We start from the raw sequence: 18,167 nt of genomic DNA on the forward strand, positions 1-18,167 counted from the left end.
TACCAACATCATATCAACTGAGTGCCCGCTTACAAAGTGGTGACATACGGCGATACTGACATCAGCAGTAATTACCACTGGAGCATGGTTAAAATGCACCACACCTTACAGGTGTAAAGTTCCCCTTTCTTCAAACCCCATTGAGCACAAGAACCCGAGCACTGCACACCGGCATGTGCAGATACTGTGCAAAGAACCACTCTGGCACTGCACGCAAACCAACTCATGCACTGCACACTGACCTGTCCTGTGCGGATACTGTACAAAGAACCACTCGGGCACTGCAGCAAACCAACCCGTGCACTGCACACTGACCTGTGCGTATATGTGCAAAGAACCACTCTGGCACTGCACACAAACCAATCCGTGCACTGCACACGGTATATCAGGACACTGCACACAGACCTTCTTGCTCCTCCTCACTTGCTGAAAGCCATTATTTCAACCAGCAGGTCTTACCCCTTCTTTCCTCTCCGTGATTTGTTCTCTTGTGAAATGGATCCAAAAAACAACTCTTGTGCCTTGCCTGCTGCGCGATTTGTCGGGCACAGGCATTTGAAGACGCCGGGGCGGAAGCGGATTTGCAGCTCTCTCATACAGGTATTTATTTACATATTCAGTAGCCCGTTAGATAGCCTCAAACCTCTTGTAAGCCACAATTGTTATGAACATTTTCTGTGCAACATGAGGAGCCTTGAGAAATAAACAAGCAGTGGGCGTGGTGAATGCATATTTGTTCAGAACACGCTGACCAAGTGCACAACAGTGCTTCAGTGAGTGCACAGCCCTAGAAGGCGACAGGGTCCTTGATTTGTCACCACTCTGGTAACTTCTGTTTGACGTTTATTCAGTTATGTGCCATTTGTTTGCCCCATCAGACACACATCACCTGCTCAGGGATATGCAATGTGCTGATATCTCCAAGCCCTTCGGTTTTAAAAGCGTAGACCGCACAAAACTCGGGTCCACCTGTTACCATAGCATGAATACACATGTTCCAAATAATCAATATCATTGGGCCACATCTATTTTCACCAACATTGCCTAAACCTACTTAGTTAGATAAAGCCGTCCACGAAACGCAGGGTACATTAGATACCTTTGAAGCTATCTCTTCAGTCCGGCAAAAGTGTATGGTGTTTTTAATATTCTGAATGAATGATGCAACAAAGGTTCTGCTATAAGTTTGAAAGCAGACACTTTGCTATTTGAACAGGTTTGCTTTTATTCCCTCATCTATGTGTGCACAGTGGAGAATATTGGCGTGCCTGTATATAAGCACTGTGTCCATGAATATTTTAATGCGTCTATTGTCAAGGCATTGCTGTTAATGTACATTAGTGATATATCTTGTGTTAGGCTTTCTGTTCTTTAGCAAGAGATTTATTAATGGTTTTCTTTATTTTACTTTATAAAATGTGCACCGTTGTACTATGTTCAGGAAAGTGGTCTTTTTAAACCAAACTTCTTACGTTTTGTAAGGCTAAAAGCAATGGACATTGAAACCGGTCTCTTTCAGCCAAGTAGTCCTATTCACTTTTCATGCAAAAACACTCCATGATTTCTCAATAAGTGTAAAAACGTTAATGTAACTGTTATTCCTGCGTACATTTCACATGCTTTACTTCATCTTCCATTCCCTATGAGTGTTTGCTGTTTCCAGGATGTTGTTACTTTTTAGGTCGACCCTGGGCAGCGCTGTGCTGCGAGGCATGCTGTATTCAGGTAGGGAGTTGAAGCACCGCCCATCTTTTCAATTGGCTCCTGTTATTGTCCTTTCTAAATCATTGCATTTGATTCATTAATAGGCTTAGTAGTTCCTCCTTGGTACCGCCTTCTCTGCATTTGTAACCTTCCATGAGAACTAGACTTTTTAATTATGTTACACGGTCTGCTTTATCTAGTCTGTGAGCATTACTTTCTTCAATGATTTTCCCCACGGCGTGCTTCCTACAATGCAGCACGCCACCCGCTTTTATATTTAATTAGTAATAACGATCCACTTTAACTATATCAGCCATACTTCTTTATTTAATTTGCCAGTGCGGTCCGCTGTAACTATAGCAGCTGTGCTTCTTTAATTATTGTATTTGTCAGCGCAGTCCGCTTTAACTTTAGCGGCCACATTATGTTAGCTGTTTATTTTTTCCCAGTAAAAGCTCTCCATTCCGTTCTTTCACTTTATTAGTGGCCGCGCCCCTTTCTTTAGGTGTGGCTCGCTGTAACCTGAATACAGCGAGCAGTGTCTAAAAAAGGTCGCGACCACCATTAAAGTAGTGTCGCATTTGCAAAAGTTTGAGCTATTGGCATTATAAATGGCAATGTCTTTTCTGTGTGTTGGTTTACGAAACAAATAAATAAAAGGCATTGTCATTTACTATGCCAATAGCTTAAACTCTCGCAAATGCGAGACCTGTTGCATTGCAAATGCTTGGCTTGATTTCCTAACTGATGAATGTGTACCATTCGTTTATAGTTATCTACATTTTGTTGTCTGTTACAAAAATGACATCCTACAGCCTTTCCATTCACACTTCATTACCCCAGCAAGACTGTCACACAATTAACTTTACTTTTCTTTCACCAACTGCAAAGTGAGAGGAGATTGTAAACTCCAGTCCATTTGACCTCAGCCTTTAAAGTGCAGCAAATGTGACGAGGCGAACATGGAATTTAAAGACATCTTCATTTATTGCTAGGATTTTCGCGACCCATAGTTTGGGAAACACTGTGTTAGAGCATTTCCCCCACTGAGGGTGGAATGTTTTACATTAAAAAGGGGGGGGGGGAGAAAAGTATCGGAATGTTGGGGCAGAAGGCCTATACCAGCAATTATTGGCTTTGAGCCTCTGCATTGTCTTTCGTGGGGCTCTACACATTCTAGTGTTATAATATACAGAACTCACCAGTTGTTGACGCAAGAAAGCCTAAGGGATCACTGGGTGCCAAAGTCCCCTAACCTTTTAGTTAGTCAAAAGTTTGAATTATTTAGGTCTTATCCTTCTTTTAATTAATTATCCTGTTTAATTCTGCAGATGTGTCGCTGAACCTGGACAAGCAATGTAATTCTTACAACCACCGTCCATCAGAATTCAAGATGCCAACAGGTAAGACATTTCCTCTTATTCCAGAAGAACTGTTAGATAATTTGAAATTGTATTTGTACTATTTTATTTTTTAGGCATTATTGAATTGAAAGCTGGCACATCATGACCCTTGTTGACATTTTCTAACTTTTTAGCCCTAGAGAACATGACTATCTGTGGGGCCCGGTGTTTGTTTGATATAACATTTGGGATCATTTGTACGCAGGGTCTGTACTGTTCAGAGTTGTTCCCAAAGTGTACTCCCATTCATAATAGAAGGTGGCTGCTGTCCTCTCAAAGCAGATGTTGGGGAAAAAGGTTGTTTTTTTGGCTGAATCAATAGTTTGTGGGCACAGGCCTTTGTTTTACTTTAGCCCTCGTTTGGGGAAGGTTTACCACCCACAATCTACTAAAGTACTCTTTTTCTCCCATAGCATGAGGTACTTCACCAAGCCTCAAAGCTGGTTGCAGTGAGGTTGACGGTTGTTTTATTATTTCATGTGTAATTCATATGAAACGACTTCTACTGTTTTATCTGCTGATATGTAGACCAACAGGGGTCTTTCCACCCCTTATGGAGTAAAGGGTGCTAATTAATGAACTCGGGATGGTTCATTTTGCGGTATTAAATTAACCTATTTTCCATTGAACGCCAATTAAACCACTACAACTGTTAAACCCAAATGTACATTTTGTCATCTGGGGGAATAGTGTACTATTTATTAAAAGCAGTGATCATTTATTGAGACTGTTATGTCTTTAAAAAGCATATTGCGCACATATATTAAATGAGCTCCAGGACAATGTGGGGGTTAGGGAAGGAGGGGAACTGGGTTCAGATAACCGGGGCAGGGGGGGCTGGGCTCAGATTATAACAATCTGTGCCTTTTACCAATAGGGACCTTTTTGTTTTAACCATACTGTTTCTCCAAAAACTGAGAACCAAGTACACCCTTTTAGCACCTGACCCTCAGAGTACCCAGGCAATGTAGTCCAAGGCTTACTTGGGTATGTGGTGTGGGGTAAGAGCCTCAGAATGCAACACGAATCGAATAAAAATCGATAAATTAATGTTCAGCCAGGACTCTAGTTCATAAAAAGAAAAAGTATCTTATTGCTACCCTACACACAAGGTATTCACAGTACATAGTTGACAGAGGGCATTTCATAGGGTACTAAAAGGAGCCAGTACCCATGTTAATGTGGAGGACAGTCTTTTGTGTTGAAGTACATTGGCCCCTGGCTCTGTGGGAGGAGTTTCAGTGGGGCTCTAGGGAAACATTTTGCCGGTCAGTATAGTCTTGGCTAGCTGTTCAGTGCCCTAAAAAGAACCATACTCTTCCCAAATATCTTAGGTTTGCAAAGTCGCAGTGTAAGAAATGGTGTTACCCAAATGTCCAAGGGGGTAGCATGGAACCAAGCGGGCAGGCCAAACTTCGAGGACATGTGAAGCACTCACGCAGTACCCACAGACGACACACCAGGCACACCACAAAAGAGGCAGGACACCAGTTTGAGTTGGAAAAAGATAAGTAGTTTAGTAGTGTTTCCAACATGCAAGGCAAAATAAAATGCAAAACAGTAGTGTCACAACAGGGCGCCAATTGGCGCCAGAGCCAAGTGTATAAAGGGGGGATTATTTACATGGGAAGTAAGGGCTGAGTCTATAAGTCCATGCTGAAAGGAAAAAGGATGGGATCAAAATGACATTAGATCTGGTGCCAATCTGGTGGGGCCAACTCAGACTCTCATCCCTAGGGGAGGGCTGTAATTGCAAAATACCACATTAGCATAGATATACATCATGCACAATAACGCCAACCCAACCCCTGTAAGGGAAAAACATCAGGGCTTCACAGTACATCATAAATAGGAGCACCTGTAATAAATCAGCACGGCTGGCCCATTAACCTGGGGCATAACCAAGGGCCTGGAATAACAAGTCAGGCCAACCTATTGACCAACATTAGGCAGAACATACCTCACCCAGCAGTAATATTCGGTAGGGGCCCTCCTCATACACCAGGAACACCTGTAAGGAAACAGCTAGGCTCCCTCTACCATCAAACTAGGGGTATCAAACATCAGGGTATATTAGCATCAACTCTACCCGGGTCACCTTAGGGGAACAATAACCGATGGGGCCCAGAACTAAGCATAGGGCAACCACTCCCTGAGACCTAAACATGCAGTTTGGCAAACACACAGGGTAACTTGCGTTAACAAAGCTCGCAGTCCCTAGGGATTAATCCTACTTATAGAAAGAACCCCGGCCTCCACTTCTCACTATGGGGAGGTTGCCCAGTCTAGGGGTCTCCTGTGTACCATCAGGGCCAACATGGCCAGTCCCGGTGTCCAAAAGAAGAGGGGGGGGGCGAGCCCCGACCCTGTGCCCCGTTGCCTTTCCCACCACCCCTACACAGTCCAGCTGTGGCCCCACTCACCAGCTGCTCCTGGACTCTTTCGCCTAGGGACCACAGCAGGCGCAGGGCTTCACTGAGGAAGGGCAGGCACCGACAATGTGCCTCGATGCCCCCTCCTCTCTCGCGACTATAGCCGGGCCCCCCTTTCCTCACGGGGGCCTGGGACTTAAAGGTAGCCTCCGCGAGGCTTCAGGCCCCAAACAGGGGCTCTCTTCAGCTTCGAGGAGGAGGGACAGGCACCGGCAATGTGCCTCGAGGCCCTCCCTCCCCTCAAGCCTCGGGCCACAACACTCGGGGCACTCCTTTCTTACGGAAGTACCTGGGCCCCTCTTGCTCACGGGGGCCCGGGGGTTCCAACACGCCTCTGGGCGGCCCAATCGGGGCTCCCTCCTCCTCACGGGAGCCCCGCAGTCTCTCTGCTCCTCCGGCTGCCTCAGGTCGGGAGGCGGGGCTGGCACCAACAGTGTGCCCCGGCCCCGCCTAACTCACCGGCCCCTCACTCGGGGGCACAGACCGGCGGGGTGGCCTCTCGCTCCGGTCGCTTCTCCCGGGGCTCCTTCCTCTGCACAGAGGCCCCGAAACGGCAATTCACCTGGGTCCCCCTCCCTCACGGGGACCCAGGGCTTCGGCCGGCTCCTCTTCTCTGGCTCTCTAGGCCGGCAGCCAATCGCTGCGCGGCCTTCAGGGGGCGCGGCCGCTGGGCCAATCCGTGCGCGGCGTGGCGGAAGACGTCACCGGCGCCCCAGCCACGTGATGCGGGTCAGGTCGGCTTCAGGGCCTAGTGCGGCCCTCTCTTCACATCGGCGGCCCTCTCCTGGCACTGGGGGCCGCCGCGACGATATCCACAACGGTGGGTGGTCCCCACAACAGCGCCGGGCCGCGGCAGTGAGATCGGCGGTAATAAGGGGTAGGCTCCCTTTATTTAATTATTTATTTGGCGGTCAGCGCACCAGAACGAGGGTAGGCTCCTCAGTAATCGGCGCTATTCATAGCGCACCGATCCTCCCTCGGCCCACACAGCTCTCAGGGCCACCAGCACCTCGGGGGCCCCACCAGCCCCAGCGCTTCTCTCCCCACAGCGCTCGGTAGGCAGTCCAGGGGCAGATTATCTGAGGCAGGTCAGCGAGACACAGTTCCTCGGGGCACACGCCTCCCAGTCCAGCGCTTCCACAGGGGCCACACTTTCCAAGGGGGGCGGACAGTCCCAGAACAGCTCCTCAGGGGCACACTCCCTCTGCAGCGCTTGAGAGGCAGTACCTCACAAGGGGCAACAGTTCCTCCAGGCAGCCCAGGGGCACACTCCTCACCTCCTGGGGCTTCTGTCGCGCTGCGCTGGCGCAGTTCCAGGTCCCAACAGCGTCAGTGTCCTGGTTAGGGGCCCTTCCTTTATCAGGGGCCCGGGGGACAGTAGAGTAGGGGGTTTTAGGGGTGCAGGGCCCAGCTCACAAGCCCATGTGGCGGTAGCACCTCGCAGCAGGTCCCCTCTCTTTCTTGTCCCAACGCTGACTGACTCTCTGGTGGCACATCCCCCTTACTTATACCCTCCTCCCAGGCAGTGCCAGAACCTTCTAGAATGTTGGCAAAACTAGCCTAAACTGGCTCAAGGGGAGGGGGTGAGCACCAGGGGTGCCAGGCTTTCCCTCCAAATGCTAGGGGTAGCTGGGTAATAATAGCTAGACTGCTGACCTATGGCAGTACAGTGGCAAAACCCATGGCCATGACATCCATTTTAAACACAGTACATTTTAGTCAGGTGCATTTTTAAAATGGGGAAATGTACAAGTGCTCACACCATTACATGACATTACTTTTTAACAAGGTGTCTCACACCTCTCATGGCCTATACAGGTTTAATCCCATGGGGGAGACATTTCATACAAGGGGGTCAAAAGCGAAAAATTTTGGGGGAAAAGGCCAAGTCCAACACAGCCCCCCCCCCAGCCAAAAGCCAGGGTAGACCGATCAATACCTTGATGGGCTTCCCTGCTTGGGGCGGAAAAAGGTGGACGCAGGCCTGCAACTACAGGAGCACCTGCAGTCTCTTTTCCACTCTGGAACCCAATGGTTCTCTCTCGCAACCCTCCCTTCATCAACCAAACCACCCCACTGGTGTTCCCTAGTGGGATGTGGCCAGGACTGGCCTCTAGGCCATCCAGAAATCTCTGGCCCTTGTTCCTTCCTAGAGTGGGAGGCTCTAGCCTCAGGCTTGTAATGCTCTTGGACCACTCTCTTCCTTCCAAATTGCCACTGGTCCACCCACCTGGGGTCTGAACCCTCAGGCTGACCAGCACTCAGGGGCGAGGCTTTCCTCCCCCTACTTCTCCTCCTAGGGTTCCTCCATCTCCTTCTCCTGGGGACACCCTCACACAACCACTCTCTCCCCAACCTGGAGTCGAAACCCTCATGTTGCACCGGTGACAGGGGCGAGTCCTCCCTCTCCCTGCACCCCCTCCCAGAGTTCCGCACCCTCCTAACTGGAGTAGTACCCCTGAGAGTCAACTTTGGGGGGACTCTGAACACAGATGTCCCACCCGCCAGGTCCGGAAAACCCTCAACCTGGCCACCCAACCCGGGATCTGGGCCCTTTGGCTGAGCCGGTGACAGAGGAGAGACCTTGCTCCCTCTGCACCCCCTCCCAGAGTTCCGCACCCTCCCACCGGGAGAAGTACCCCTGGGAGTCAAACTAGTAGGGACCTTGGTTACAGGTACCCCACCCTCCAGGTCAGGCAACCCCTGAACCTGGAACCCCAGTCCAGGATCTAAACCCTGTGACTGGTCAGACCCCCGAACCACTGGAGCTCTGGTTACTGATGCTCCGGGTTCTCCTGACACTAGGGGATCCCCTTCATGAGAAGGCACATCGGGACAGCCTAGGCTCCCAACCTGGGGTTCCCTAAAAGAACTCTCCAGGCCCTGTGACTGCAGTTGGGGCACCTCGGGACACCTCCCCGTCTCACTCCCTCCTATAGATGGGATGTGAGGCCCTACAACCCGCCCACTATCCTGGGACCTAGCTGGGATTCTCACCTCTCCCGCCACACTGGGTCGGAAGATCCCTGCACCACTCCTTTCTGGATCACTCCCCAATGTCTTTCCAGACGCTCTGGCACTTACCCAGAGGTCTGCCTCCCGGGCAAGTTCCCTGGGGTCTGAGAACCCGTACTGCAACAGATGGTGACGCAGACTTGGGACACAACTCCTCAGCATGTGCTCCCGAATAACGGCATGGCACAGCCCTTCCCAATCCTCCACTGCTCTTCTCACCACCCAATCCTCCAATGCAGTCCAACACTCCTCCTCAAACTCTCCCCAGGACTGGTGGGACAGTTTTCCCCTGCCCCTGAACACTAACCCGTCCCCCTCTTCCTGGGAATCAGGCACGGTCTCCTGGGCATCTGGAATGGGACTCCTTGCACTGGACCTACACTCGCTGCCACCACTGGATCCCACCCTCTTCGGTGTATCCAGGCTCTTAAAACCACTCTCAGGGGACAACCTACCCACCTGAGCATCTCTCTCCCTGACAAAGGCCCTCTCTGCCTCTGCCATCCTCTCCTGGGCTAGGACCATGTCTGTCTCTAGCCTCTGCTGTTGAATCGTCAGCTGCGCTAACTCCATGGCCTGCTCAAATCTGAGCTTCTCCAGCACTAGCTGATGCTCCCTTTCTTCCCTCCTATCTACCCACTCTTCTGGGGACAGGGAAAGGGATGGGGCAGTGCCCCCGGGACAGGACCCAGTGCGGGACTCCCTATCTACGGTGTCCTCATCAGCTCCTGGCATCTCTGCCCTGCCAAACTCTTCCTCCTCTCCATCCAGGTAATTACCCTCCAGGATTGCAGATTGGGAGCCCTCCCACTGGCTTCTACCGAATCCACCCTTCAAATACTCGGGGGGGTAATCAGACAGGTCCCCACCGATCTTTAAGGGCTCTCCCCTCTTGAGGGCCTCATAAAGAAACGGCTTTCTCCTAATGTTTCCTACCGGGGGTATCCCTCTCTCCAGGAGGAAGTCTATCACCTCCTGTTCGGTGTACTCCCTCAGTTCCACCTCCTCATAAACCAACCCCATCGTGGTGAGGTTCTCGGGACACACCCACAGTGGAACAAGGGGACACAATTCCAAGAAAAAAAACACTTTCAGGAGGAAGCAATATAGCAAACAATATTCAGCCAAACAATAATCCTCACAACAAGGCTCTGAATTCTCTCAAAGCTCTACTTGTGGTGTAACCCGTGGCCGCTGTGGTACTGCGCAAACACCAGTCCTATCCCACCGCTCGCCACCAATGTAAGAAATGGTGTTACCCAAATCTCCAAGGGGGTAGCATGGAACCAAGCGGGCAGGCCAAACTTCGAGGACATGTGAAGCACTCACGCAGTACCCACAGACGACACACCAGGCACACCACAAAAGAGGCAGGACACCAGTTTGAGTTGGAAAAAGATAAGTAGTTTAGTAGTGTTTCCAACCTGCAAGGCAAAATAAAATGCAAAACAGTAGTGTCACAACAGGGCGCCAATTGGCGCCAGAGCTAAGTGTATAAAGGGGGGATTATTTACATGGGAAGTAAGGGCTGAGTCTATAAGTCCATGCTGAAAGGAAAAAGGATGGGATCAAAATGACATTAGATCTGGTGCCAATCTGGTGGGGCCAACTCAGACTCTCATCCTTAGGGGAGGGCTGTAATTGCAAAATACCACATTAGCATAGATATACATCATGCACAATAACGCCAACCCAACCCCTGTAAGGGAAAAACATCAGGGCTTCACAGTACATCATAAATAGGAGCACCTGTAATAAATCAGCACGGCTGGCCCATTAACCTGGGGCATAACCAAGGGCCTGGAATAACACGTCAGGCCAACCTATTGACCAACATTAGGCAGAACATACCTCACCCAGCAGTAATATCCGGTAGGGGCCCTCCTCATAGACCAGGAACACCTGGAAGGAAACAGCTAGGCTCCCTCTACCATTAAACTAGGGGTATCAAACATCAGGGTGTATTGGCATCAACTCTTCCCGGGTCACCTTAGGGGAACAATAACCCATGGGGCCCAGAACTAAGCATAGGGCAACCACTCCCTGGGACCTAAACATGCAGTTTGGCAAACACACAGGGTAACTTGCGTTAACAAAGCTCGCAGTCCCTAGGGATTAATCCTACTTATAGAAACAACCCCGGCCTCCACTTCTCACTGTGGGGAGGTTGCCCAGTCTAGGGGTCTCCTGTGTACCTTCAGGGCCAACATGGCCAGTCCCGATGTCCAAAAGAAGAGGGGGGCGAGCACCGACCCTGTGCCTCGTTGCCTTTCCCACCACCCCTACACAGTCCAGCTGTGGCCCCACTCACCAGCTGCTCCTGGACTCTTTCGCCTAGGGACGTCAGCAGGCGCAGGGCTTCACTGAGGAAGGGCAGGCACCGACAATGTGCCTCGATGCCCCCTCCTCTCTCGCGACTATAGCCGGGCCCCCCTTTCCTCACGGGGGCCTGGGACTTAAAGGTAGCCTCCACGAGGCTTCAGGCCCCAAACAGGGGCTCTCTTCAGCTTCGAGGAGGAGGGACAGGCACCGGCAATGTGCCTCGAGGCCCTCCCTCCCCTCAAGCCTCGGGCCACAACACTCGGGGCACTCCTTTCTTACGGAAGTACCTGGGCCCCTCTTGCTCACGGGGGCCCGGGGGTTCCAACACGCCTCTGGGCGGCCCAATCGGGGCTCCCTCCTCCTCACGGGAGCCCCGCAGTCTCTCTGCTCCTCCGGCCGCCTCAGGTCGGGAGGCGGGGCTGGCACCGACAGTGTGCCCAGGCCCCGCCTAACTCACCGGCTCCTCACTCGGGGGCACAGACCGGCGGGGAGGCCTCTCGCTCCGGTCGCTACTCCCGGGGCTCCTTCCTCTGCACAGGGGCCCCGCAACGGCAATTCACCTGGGTCCCCCTCCCTCACGGGGACCCAGGGCTTCGGCCGGCTCCTCTTCTCTGGCTCTCTAGGCCGGCAGCCAATCGCTGCGCGGCCTTCAGGGGGCGCGGCCGCTGGGCCAATCCGTGCGCGGCGTGGCTGGGGGCGTTTTCGGAAGACGTCACCGGCGCCCCAGCCACGTGATGCGGGTCAGGCCGGCTTCAGGGCCTAGCGCGGCCCTCTCTTCACATCGGCAGCCCTCTCCTGGCACCGGGGGCCGCCGCGACGATATCCACAACGGTGGGGGGTCCCCACGACAGCGCCGGGCCGCGGCGGTGAGATCGGCGGTAATAAGGGGTAGGCTCCCTTTATTTAATTATTTATTTGGCGGTCAGCGCACCAGAACGAGGGTAGGCTCCTCAGTAATCGGCGCTATTCATAGCGCACCGATCCTCCCTCGGCCCACACAGCTCTCAGGGCCACCAGCACCTCGGGGGCCCCACCAGCCCCAGCGCTTCTCTCCCCACAGCGCTCGGTAGGCAGTCCAGGGGCAGATTATCTGAGGCAGGTCAGCGAGACACAGTTCCTCGGGGCACACTCCTCCCAGTCCAGCGCTTCCACAGGGGCCACACTTTCCAAGGGGGGCGGACAGTCCCAGAACAGCTCCTCAGGGGCACACTCCCTCTGCAGCGCTTGAGAGGCAGCACCTCACAAGGGGCAACAGTTCCTCCAGGCAGCCCAGGGGCACACTCCTCACCTCCTGGGGCTTCTGTCGCGCTGCGCTGGCGCAGTTCCAGGTCCCAACAGCGTCAGTGTCCTGGTTAGGGGCCCTTCCTTTATTAGGGGCCCGGGGGACAGTAGAGTAGGGGGTTTTAGGGGTGCAGGGCCCAGCTCACAGGCCCATGTGGCGGTAGCTCCTCGCAGCAGGTCCCCTCTCTTTCTTGTCCCAGCGCTGACTGACTCTCTGGTGGCACATCCCCCTTACTTATACCCTCCTCCCAGGCAGTGCCAGAACCTTCTAGAATGTTGGCAAAACTAGCCTAAACTGGCTCAAGGGGAGGGGGTGAGCACCCGGGATGCCAGGCTTTCCTTCCAAATGCTAGGGGTAGCTGGGTAATAATAGCTAGACTGCTGACCTATGGCAGTACAGTGGCAAAACCCATGGCCATGGCATCCATTTTAAACACAGTACATTTTAGTCAGGTGCATTTTTAAAATGGGGAAATTTACAAGTGCTCACACCATTACATGACATTACATTTTTAACAAGGTGTCTCACACCACTCATGGCCTATACAGGTTTAATCCCATGGGGGAGACATTTCAGACAAGGGGGTCAAAAGCGAAAAATTTGGGGGGAAAAGGCCAAGTCCAACACGCAGCACTTAACTTTCCGTGGTGCAGTGTAATTCTTGTTCAGGCCTTCAGGTGCATTGCTCAGTCATCCTGCTGTACTGGGTTCAGTGTATTATCATGGCCCTCTGAGCGAGTCCCACCAGCTCGTTCATCTAGCCTCATCAGCATCGGAGGCAGTCCATGGTACACATACACTTGACCTGGTAAGCATAAACTCTCTCTGCAAGAGTGTTGGAAAAGCTGTGCTTGATTTGATGTGGTAGCGCTCAGGCGAGTCTTGCTCCGGGAATTCTTCTTGCAGGAAGAAATGCCAATGGAGAGCACAGAGTGAAAACAAATGGGGGAAAGTGGGAGCTCTTAAAAAGGAGGGGTTGCAAGGTCCAGGAAGAGCAGAGAGGACAGCAGAAAACAAAGAAAGGGTCCCCTTAAGAGCATGAACCACAAGCTTTGCGATAGTGCGCTGGAGAATATAATTGAAGTGCAAGGGATGGGGTGAAACTTGCAAGAACAAAGGGTGCAGGAGCTGGAGCAAAGTGTTGAAAGAGGCCAGGAGTCAAAGTAAGGCTGAAGGGTCCTTGGTAGGGTGGACAGTAAAAGGTTAGAGTGCAGTGAGGCCATCTAGGACGAACGGGAACCCCATATTTAAGACCATGACATCTAGTCCTTGTTCGGTGTCCTTCAGCAGTAGGGGGGTGAGCTGCTACACAAATGGAAAAATGGTAGCTAATGGACAGGGAACATTTCTTTGTGTTGGGTCAAGCTTTTATGTGGTCAAGTTGGCTGCACAAGTCTTTGTCAAAGATGATGAAAAAATGAATCATTGCACCACTTGTTTCCGCAGAAGAGAGTGAAGCGAATGTAAAAACCAAGCCTCGCTTTGAAGAAGTTTTTAGAAGCTATGCAGATTTAACATCTGAAGGAAAGAAATCAAAGAAGAAGAGCAGGCCTCTGCCAGAGCAAATTGAGGTGAGTTTATCAACCTTTGCCAAGACAAGCCACAAAATGTTATATGATGAGAAGTTAAGCCATGGACTATTTTGATGAAGTAGAAATGATAAAGTAATTTACACACAATTTCTACTGGCTGCAGACCAGTGGTATTGCTTTCATGGTGTATGTTTTGTATCACAAGCTTTCTTTAAGGACCAGGACACAAAGAGAAGGCTGGAAGTTACATCCCATTTGAATAGAATTGCATTTCGATTTTGGTGTGTAGTCCCTAAAACGTTAGCTCTTCATTTCCTTCCTCATTCCAGACCCTTCTCATTGCCCCAAATTGCTCTCTTTTTAAAGGTTTTCCTCGCTCCCCAGAGGAACACCCCCCCCCTCCTCCCACGATGGTCTATAAAGGATCTTTTTATCTTTCTCTCTCATCTCTCAGAATACTAACAGCAAATCTCCACCAGTCCCTAAAAGCTAATCTCTGGCAGTCCCTAAGAGCCATTTAAATTCCACAATTAAATATTTGTTGTTATGAGGGTGGAATGATCCAGAGAAGGCATTCAGACCTCACTTGACTGCTGCACAGCATCAGCTGATGAGAAATTACCCATGTGAAAGTCTCTCCAGTTGTGTGTTAGCAGATGTTTCTGGCGGTTTGTTGGTAATATATGGAAATATTACTGTAGCCAACCACGTCGAGAGGAAACCAGAGTGTGTTTAAGCGATACCACTGTTGTCTTAATGTGGCATTAACTGCAGGTACTTATGCTGTTTATTCAACCGAAATGCTGCCTAACCATTATCAAGCATTGTTGACTTGTCTTCATGCAAGAACCTAGACATTCTGTAAAATAAGCAAAATGTGATTCCTTGTTTATAAATTTCAGCATCGACATATATGTGTTTGGAGTTCTACCTCTTGCATCATAAACAGGTATACAATGAGGAGATTGTATGGGCATTTAACAAGATTAATTTGGGGCCACCTTCATAGATTGCTGAAGGTCTAGAAGAGGCAGGTCTGTCTCTTGGGCTGAGGCTTGTGGAGCGGTTCTGCCAGACGTGTTCATGGCAGACACACCATCTCCATCATTTTAGAGCTTTTTATCACCTTGACTTGGGAATATTGAGATTGAATTTGCTATAACATTTGCTCTACAGGCAGTGGGGGTATTAATGGTGTAAACCATTTGGTTTTATTATTAAATTATACGTGTCAGCATTTGTTTGAGTCAAAACATGCTTGTATGTATATCCGCATATGTGAGCACTATAACAAAGAAATGGCGAGACGGTAATACTCGGATTATTTTCTGGGAATCATCATTTTTGTCTTTCTTGTTTCAATATTTGCAACCCCCTACTTCCTCTAAGGAAGTATCTTTGGTACAATAGTTCTTTCAGCAGTTCTTCAGGCTTGATGACTAGTTTTGGGGAAAACCAGTTGTTTTATGATTGAATTAGATATATGAGCAGCAGACTGCATTCATAGTCGATTTTCTTTCACACTTGAGTGGTATATCTTTGCAAGTAAAGACTGGGACCAAAAAGGGGATAAGAAGGTAATGCTCTGTCTATTTATCTGTAATCGCCAGTACCCACTTTCTTGGGTTATGACACACCTCTGTCTTATGGGCGTGGTCTTACTCTATCCATTACTATAAAAAGGTATTAAGTAGTTGTATGGAGTGGATGAATTCCTCCCAAACTTGTTTAGCCTTGAGTAAGACATGTCAAGCTCACAGGATTTTAGTTAACCCACACTTGGCCTTTCTGGAAATGTTCAGAAGTATACCATTCGACATGGGCTGGCAGAGCATCCTATCTTGCCATGCAGTTGGACAACGTCAGCAAAATTAGTTGCAGAGGTCTGCAAATAAGGGGGGCCCATGTTGCTCTTACAGTGTTGGTGTCTTTGCAAGACTAACCTCTCATCCTTCTTTTTAATCTGATGGCCTTGATCTTTTGACAAAAGACTGAAGACATATACTTAGCCAAGTCAGTGGATGAGTGCAGAGATTGTAAACAATTGGGGTTAGGTAGATTTCTGAAAAGTTTAAGTGAAATGGTATCATTTTATTGCTTGAATGAATATGGTGTGATTGCTATTTCTCTTTTTGCCACAAAGATGGTTTTGCCCAGGCTCATCGTGCCTATTGTAAATCCAATTCTTCAGAGTTTAATGGTGAGCACCCCTTGAAAAATGGTTCAAGCGTGGATTAGTCCCAAAAACGAAATAACTCTTAGTTTGGCATTTGGGGGAATAATTACTCCCTGTTTATTGTGTCAAGTGTGCTCTATTGCGTTGCCTGCAATTGGCAAAACTTTATTGCTTTTGCTGTTCACATTTGAGGATTTCATTTAAGGTATTGGAGCAAGTTTAGAGAGGTCTCACTAGATTGTTGTGAACAGTTCTGAAATTCTTGAAAGGCAGCTTCTGCCTATTAGAAAGTATTTTCATTTGAAACTGGAGACCTTGACAAGCCCCCTTTTTAAAAACTGTTTTTTTTTTTATTTCTCACTGTCAAAACTCATTTCATGGTGTCAACAATATCTGCTGTCAGGGTCCCTAAGGTTGTTCATTATGTTAAGATCCTCCTTGTACTGTTATTCCTTGTGGCATTGTTATCTTACCCAGTAGGATACATCCCAAACCTTTGGTTTAGGTAGTTCCTTAGTTACATTTTAACCTATCTAATTGCCATTGATTTCTCTTAGAACTTGTACTTCCAATCCTGACAGAAATTGTTCATTTAATCAAACACTCTTATACCCCACGACTTTGACACATTGCTTAAGTTGTTTATTCAGGTGATGGTACCATCCAGCTGGATGAGAAGACATTACACTTGCATTAGAAAGTCGTAACTTTAAGTCTGCGGAAGTGTTGTCCACGAAATGTCATCATACTCTTTCCCGTTACTATGATTGAATGTGTCTCTTTGATTTGCTGTAAGAGAGTGAAAGTTGGGCATACACGGTTGAGAATATCAGTAAAATCTCTGTGATACTTCCAAGAGTCAAATAATGCCACCTAGTGTTCTACCTTCTGAAAGTGAGTGTAACTTATTGTTTTGTTTTTTTTTCCAAGACCTTTAATGCATATTTCAAATTGACACAGCATAAATCCTACAACCCCGAGGGCCGGCTGCGGTACATATAGGCACTTAGCAAGAGTCTCAGAATAACACAGCCATTTAGCCGACATCCCGGGGGTTCGGCGGCGTGGTAGCAAGGTGTGCGTAGAACAGCCAAAGCTTTGTATCGGATAATCTATAGGTCTATGGTATTTCCATTTTAAAACAAACATAACTAATCAAAGCAGAGGAAACATCTATGTGAACAATTGCAGTCAGCATTCTTTGCCACAGAGCACGCACGGCACGACAGTAATCGTATCTACACTCACCGAGGGGCGATCTGCCTGGCCATAGCCATATCCGCCATTGGGGGAAGTACACAATTCGCCCCTATAGGCATTCCATCGACCCCACTTCTTATCTCAGATCCCGGGACAACCCCTGGTTTTGTAAACTGATTTTTCCGACAGCATGCACACATCCATTGCAGCCACCCACCTAATCAGGAGCGGTTTGTGTTGGGAACCCCATTGCATAGCTATCTCACGCTTTATGAGGAGGAAGCTCAGGTCCGCCCAGCGCTGTTCTATCGCTGTGAGGTCTGTGGGGTCCCATATATTAAGGAGTGCGCATTTGGGAGTCAGGGGGACCGGTTTCCCTAGGGCATCAGTCATTTTCAGGATAGCGCGGTTCCAAAGGTCTTGGACTACAGGGCATTCCCACAGGATATGATAGAAAGTGCCCATTGAGCTACAGTGACGGAGGAAAAGGTCAGATGGGCGACGGCCGATTTTAGCTAAGAGGGGGCCTGACATGTATGTCCTGTGTAATATTTTTAACTATATCAACCGAAACCTATGATTGATGGCTGCGCGGGGACATCAGTGCTGACTGCCATTCTGAATCCTCCATATTGCCAACGTCAGTCTGCCATTTATCCCGCAGGAGATGGAAAGAATTTGGCATGTTGTTGCACAATTTGCGGTATGTGTAAGAGATCGCTTTAGATTGAAGGGGTTCGGACAAGAGTCTGTCTTCGAGGGGCGAGGACTGTGGGAGGGAGGCGAGATCTGGGATGTTGGTGAGTATGGCGTGTTTAATTTGAAGGTCTCAGAGTTTGCCAGATTGTATGTGTTTTGGAGTTCTTTGAATGTCAGTAGCTTGCCCTTGTGGAGTAAGTCGCCAATAGTGGATATGCCTATTGTGTCCCATTTATCGAAGCCACTACAATGACAGAGGGTGCCTAGCCTGTACGAGGCCCAAAGTGGGGTGGACAATGTGAGGGTGTTGGCCCACCCGAGTCTCTTGTTTGCGCGGCGCCATACTGACAGTGTGTGGGACATGGGGCCAATATAACAAGTACGGGAGTGTTTGCCGTAGAG

The 18,167-nt window shown here is 49.5% G+C and overlaps 1 protein-coding gene across 4 annotated transcripts in view; it reads left to right on the plus strand.

Annotated features, from left to right (window-relative positions):
- The window catches only part of AHI1 (Abelson helper integration site 1), an 862,008-nt gene that overhangs the window by 63,291 nt on the left and 780,550 nt on the right, over nt 1-18,167 (plus strand). For 2 of the 4 annotated variants that reach the window (XM_078649231.1, XM_078649230.1), the window contains exons 2-3: nt 3,036-3,107; nt 13,605-13,729. In XM_078649231.1, coding sequence (XP_078505357.1) covers nt 3,098-3,107; nt 13,605-13,729 — 135 coding nt within the window. In that variant the 5' untranslated portion in view covers nt 3,036-3,097. Of the gene's footprint in view, nt 1-3,035; nt 3,108-13,600; nt 13,730-18,167 lie in introns of all 4 variants that reach the window. The other 2 variants (XM_078649229.1, XM_078649228.1) reach the window with 1 other exon arrangement.

The sequence above is a fragment of the Lissotriton helveticus genome, chromosome 6, assembly GCF_964261635.1.
Source record: "Lissotriton helveticus chromosome 6, aLisHel1.1, whole genome shotgun sequence".
In the NCBI taxonomy this organism is placed as follows: Eukaryota; Metazoa; Chordata; class Amphibia; order Caudata; family Salamandridae; genus Lissotriton; species Lissotriton helveticus.